General features: G+C 35.3%; 1 protein-coding gene across 6 annotated transcripts; it reads right to left on the minus strand.

The window, feature by feature from the left end:
• Positions 1 to 15: 15 nt before the first annotated feature.
• LOC144472588 (sorting nexin-29) lies at positions 16 to 4,823 on the minus strand. Of its 6 annotated transcripts, none has more exons than XM_078185816.1 (13): positions 4,526 to 4,822; positions 4,190 to 4,421; positions 3,769 to 4,028; positions 3,225 to 3,526; positions 3,023 to 3,148; positions 2,661 to 2,937; positions 2,446 to 2,575; positions 2,073 to 2,314; positions 1,778 to 1,993; positions 1,543 to 1,699; positions 1,108 to 1,248; positions 898 to 1,037; positions 16 to 789 (listed from the first exon to the last, which is right to left on the minus strand). In XM_078185816.1, exons 2-13 carry the CDS (start codon positions 4,190 to 4,192, stop codon positions 705 to 707), a joined length of 2,079 nt encoding a protein of 692 aa, XP_078041942.1. In that variant the 5' UTR covers positions 4,193 to 4,421; positions 4,526 to 4,822; the 3' UTR covers positions 16 to 704. The 6 variants fall into 6 exon arrangements, with proteins under 6 accessions (XP_078041942.1, XP_078041968.1, XP_078041960.1 ...); XM_078185842.1 differs by having other exon boundaries at positions 4,151 to 4,421; XM_078185834.1 differs by having other exon boundaries at positions 2,661 to 2,916; positions 3,769 to 4,421; positions 4,526 to 4,823.
• Between the last annotated feature and the right edge of the window lie 1,199 nt (positions 4,824 to 6,022).

A 6,022-nucleotide genomic window follows, 5' to 3' on the forward strand; every position in this document is an offset into this window, starting at 1 on the left:
ATCATCGATTCATTATATTTTTTTTATTTTTACGAACTACATTAGAAAAATATTTTCTCATGTGTTTATTATAAACTATTAGAAATATATATATATATATAAATATAGTATATAATTTACATACTATATAATTTATATAGTATGTAAGAAATATATTTTTTTAACTAATCGAAAGGTTGGAGGTAGGATTAGAATTTCTCTGTCTCTCTCTCTCTCTCTCTCTCTCTGAGCATCAATTAGACTTTTAAACAATATCACGTATACATAGACATTTGTAAAAAATAATGCATACTTTTGTAAAAAAAAAGGGAATAACTTTTAATTATTTTGGCTACACATTAATTTTTATACAGATTACCATATATAAACAGCATATGTGTGAATGTATGTTAATTATGGCTGTATACATACAGGCATATGCTCACCCTCTTCAATTGTCAACAATATATATACGTACGTATTATTATATATGCATATAATATATAAATATATATACATATATAATAATTATATATACATTTTATACATATATAATAATTTATATATATACATTATATATAATAATAATTATTATATATGTATGTACAATACACACACATACATATATATGTCCTATATTCACGTATAGAACGACATAAGTAATTTTATACATTAAATTAAAAAGGCTTCATGTATGTACAAATTGTCTATAAAAACGTTAATAATTATAAACCCATGTATTGAGGGGAAGAAGAAAATGTGTTTCTTGTAGAATTATTTTTCCTCGAATCCTCAGTGTTAGGGTTATCACTAAAAAATAAATAATATATATTTTAATCGAAATAAATGTTTATCTTTCATTTCCACAAGTAGTACTCGTCCGCCTCGGTAGCGAATTAAGATGTCTGGATTATTTACCCGAAGAAAGGCATTAGAGATATAAGCGTTTGTCTGCTTGGTCTGGACGAGAATGCCGGCGAACATTGAGCTAATCTCCCGACAACTCGTCTCAACCAATGCTGTAACTTTTGCCGTCTCTCTTCAACAAATTTAGCATCCTAAGAACACGAAAGAATGAAATTAGATACCAAATCGTATCTTGGATAGTCTGCCGCCGCGTATAAGTACCTTATTTCCTATTGTTTTCTTTGGCGGGAAATCAAAAGTAGTAACAACGGCATCGTGTTTCTTCAATTCCCTATATAGCGCGTAAAATTGCGCGTAACGCCTATATATATTCCATTCGGTATCTCTTATGCGCACATATATCTGCAATTAGTGCACAAACGAACATGATTTAGTTGCAACGTTTCACGTGATTGCGGCACATTTTTTTTAAACCTCGGAAAGCGCTCATTGGAATTATGATTTATTTAGCTTGCCATTTACAGCTAAAAATTACCAGCAGATATTTTAAATAACGGTAACAATGTTTATTGCGAACTGATAAATCGCGGCAGCTACTATAAATTAATTATATCTTTTGGAATTATTCTTTTAAATGGAGATTAGTGCAATATATGTGATAAAATGAATATTTATGATTAAGAGTATTTAGAGTACCTGATAGACGTGATGTATATCGGAAGATTGGCCAGTGAGGAATGCGGATGGAATCCAGATGTGTATGAGGCATGGTGGTTCCGATGGTAAATCGTCCTCATTTATGGGGCCCCGAAGACACTCTAATTCTGCTTGTAATAATTTCACTAATCTATCTCTAAACATCAATTTAAATTTACAATGTTAATATAAGTTTATGAACCATATTATTTGCATACGGGTATAGTAGCCCTACCTATCGGTTAATTGAAGAGTTAATCTTGCATTAAATTCCATTAACTCGGCATGCATTTCCGCGACTTGTATCAATTTCTCTTCATACTGCTGAGCTTCGTTATGGTAATCTAATGCCGGATCCTCTTCGGATACTGTTGTAACATCCGAGTCTCTTCTTAACATTTGTACTGCTGTCACATATTTCCGCAACTGTTGTCTCAATAGTTCATTTTCTCTATATTTATATTAACATATTAAATAATAAGTACATTATACAATTAAGTAGTTCAAAATAAATGACAATATATTATCACCTATTCAATGCCTGTATTTGCAATTCATGTCTCTCGAGATAATTTTGGTGTTGTCTCTGTAAACGAGCGAGCTGAGACCTACTAGCTACAGCATCTTCCCTAGCTTGTTCTAATATCTCATTCATTGCTAACAGCTTTACTCTTAGCGCCTCTATACCTAAACTTTCATCGTCTACATGAGCATCCAAGCCTGTTAGTGGTTCAGTGGCTTCCTGTGCAGCTTCTGTGATCTCGGATGAATCCTAAAAAGAAAACAAAGGAGCTTGTAAATAAATTTGATATTTCTTAAAGTTTAATTAATTCATTACACTGTCCAACATCATCTTTACGTTTCGATTGGACAGTGTCAATTACCTGAATATATATTACATACATCTAAGTAGTTTGGCAACGCAATTAACATGTCGTCTAACGTTTGATCTAAAGGTGATACAGGAACAAGACCGCCCATATTACCGGAATCCGTGACTGGAGTTAATACTTTTTCCTCTTCAAAAGGTTCGCTGAAAAGTTGAAGGACATTATTATAAAATTAAAAGCAGGTAATCAACTTATCTTGTCTCTAAAACTGAAGCTTTATTTACTAACCATTTCTCCCATTCCGAATTTTCTTTATCGATTTCTACGCTAACATTATTCGATACATTATTTGTCTCAGTTTCGGATATAGACAAAGAAAGAGACGGCGTATCTTTGGCCGTAGTTACCACAGGAGAACTCAAGCATGTTGCAGGAGCGCTGACAGACGCAGTAACTTCTGTAGTTTCTTGCTCGTCGGATTCATTATCAAACGAGATTATAGTTGGTACTTTCTTTCTTTGCTTCTGCTGTTTCGAAATAGGCCCTGCTTTCGATAACACCGCGACTTTAACGATGTATAAAATCGTATTAATTTTTATTAGATATTAACAATAGTCTGTTTAATATATTAACTTAAAAGTTTTAATCACCTGGTATTGTGGTGGATATGATTGGCTCAGACAATGAGATTTTCTGTTTATCAGTTTCTTTTCCTCGAGAATTATTATCCAATTCTTCATTGTCTACTCTAATGGCGAATAAAATGCTACCAAGTCCTAATAACAGATGCAGTGTTTAGTCAATTATGAGGAATGAAGCAAGGAGTGTGAAGTACATTTATTACTTGAATACCTGCAGCTACATTTGGCAGTACTGCACTTCGTTCTTGGTCAAGTAAAAATGCCCAATCTTCGTAAAAGGAAGATAATATGTTAGGGTCGAGAATAGCATGCAAATGACGTTCCAGGGACCGTTCGTTCAAGACAGCTCTCAGCCATGCTCTGCCCCTACCATAATCCGTATTTACTTTCTTTAACACGCTAAAACGTTCTTGCTCATGCCATGTTAATTGCTCCTTTATATACGGCCAGAATGCTACATCTGATGAATTGCCTGATTTTATATTGGCACCGGATACTATGTCGGATACGTGCCTACAAAAATCAAGGAGAAATGAGTCAATACTGCGATCTGTGATTTGACAAACATGTTAGTCATGCCATTGTATTATCATATGAATAGATAAAAGTAGCTGCTGATAAATACTTTACATATATTGCTTGATAATTTGATTGTTATAGAATCAAATGAAATTTAGTGTTATCAGTTTTGAATAGAGTTAGTTGAAATGTATATTATCTTATCAAACAATGGAAATACCAGTTTTTTATAATACCTTAAAGCCGAATTCAGTTTTTCTATATAGTTTGTGCGCAATCCATGGCTAAAGACTGATTCAAATATATGACACAACTGTTTCACGCATATATCTGACTCAGTAGCTAGCTCTGTACGCCCACCGAATCTGATGTGACATTTTTTCGCAGTAGCCAATAAATCTTCCAATAGTGTCTGTCGTTCGATTGCATGATCATAAGTTTGATTAGCATCGATCACATGAGTGCCTGGTACTATTGCTGACATCATACGCAGAGCCTGGAAACATACGCACATGTATCATAAATGTTAAAGCATACTTAAAAAAAAAAATAATTATGTAACGATAAATTCGGGTAATCGTGTTCGCATATTAGATTTAATAAAAGTGTAAACATTACAGTTTTTTAAAGACTCCATTCGCTGGTATATGTACAAACCATGATTATTCAAGTTTTCATTAAAAATATTGTTACTGTTCGATACGGAAACTGTCATTTCTTTGTTCGGAAAATTAGACGCGCATTATTTCCGATCGCACGGGAACGGTGCACAGTATCGAACACTTTCTAATGCGCAATTTCTATGTCATCTGACACGGAGCAGAGGGTGCATCTTCTTTCAGCGATCAACGAAACGTTTAATCGTCGCATATATATTAATTCATTACACCTGTCATGCATGTAACAAGTTCCTCATTAACTTCGATAGGTTGACACTGGGCTAACGGGAAGCACGGGCAGCGCTCTGGCATCACGTAAAATTCAAATACACACCATGGATGGAGAATCAGTGATGATCACCGTCTATTTCCTTTCAAACTGTAGCCGTCATTCGAAAAAGTCGTACAAAAGATGTACATAAATATACAAGCACTTCTAGGAATTGTTATATGTGTAAAGTTTGTCATCGAGAACGTGGTGGCATTGTGACTGTTCCATGACAAGTGAAAACCAAACTGTTCGTTCTTCTCCTTCTCTCTAACTGGCACATAGACGAATTTACATAAGCAGAAAATTCAGGGGCGGAACTTAGTTTCCTCCATCCTTGATACTTTTTCTCGATCACAGATCTGTCGAGCGTTAGATATTAAAACAGGTATAGAAAAAGCGCCGCCGTTCGCGGCACATTTCAGGTGCGTTTACGCCGCGTCTTTACGATATAGTCAATCAAACGCGTTTGCGGCGGGCACTGATTTGATTACTTTAGGAACGCATTGATTTCCTATTACCATCGATGGTAAGTGATCATAGGCTTAAAAAACCTGTTGTACCGATTCGATATTTTATGATCGATTGCTACTTGATGCCACCAGAGGTCGCAGCACTGCATGCTGCCTTTTTATCTCATGGTCTGAATTACCGATTGTAGAAAAAAATACTGTACAGTCTTTTTATTTTAAAGTTTGAATTATCGACTGTAGAAAAAATGCTATGGTATTGTTTCCCTAAAGAAAGCGAATTTTTCCAAAGGATTGAAAAGGTGTAGGCAGCTAGGGAGGAGGAAAATCAGAACAGGGAATAGACCACCTGATTTACAAAATCTCTTTTTTATTGATGCTTCGACAACATGGGCTGAGACACACACATTTGCTCATATGAATTTATACCACTGCGTGTTCCAACATATACATACACAACTCGTTAAATTATTGCATCGCGCGGCACTAGATCGAAGAAATGGATTGACCACGGATCGCATCAGACAAGAGACGATCAACCGAATCAACAATACCGAGTCAATCGAAATTACACAAGAGACTCCGACAAAGTTCTCACAAATCCATAAAACAACAATCGTTACGCAAGCGTACACTCGTGTGGATGGACGTGTTCTCGAACGATTTCGATCAGAATAAATTATCTACGATCACCTGACGCCCTTACAAATTACTATGCGAGTTCGTGAAATGATCCTCGCAGAAAAAATCAATATTGATCCATCCGGAAGTGAACGAGTTACGAAAAATCGTAATCGAAAAACGATACACATTCTTCTGCCATCGGTCGACAATCGAAAAATCTAAATATTACTATTTACTTACGTAGACTTACGCAACCTGCGAAAGATATGTTTTTAAGTTTCTCCGAAAAACATTCTTTCTCCGAGACAATTGTTCAACTTAAGCGCACGGTTTGTTAAAGCGTTTCCGATGCCACGATTTTCTAAGGAAAAACAATGATCAGTGCGCATTCCGCGTGATACCTTCGGATCCGATAAGCTCCTTCGCTGGAATTAATCGTTGATCTACACGAATTATAATTACCCGAGGT

Source organism: Augochlora pura, chromosome 1, assembly GCF_028453695.1.
Source record: "Augochlora pura isolate Apur16 chromosome 1, APUR_v2.2.1, whole genome shotgun sequence".
NCBI lineage: Eukaryota > Metazoa > Arthropoda > Insecta > Hymenoptera > Halictidae > Augochlora > Augochlora pura.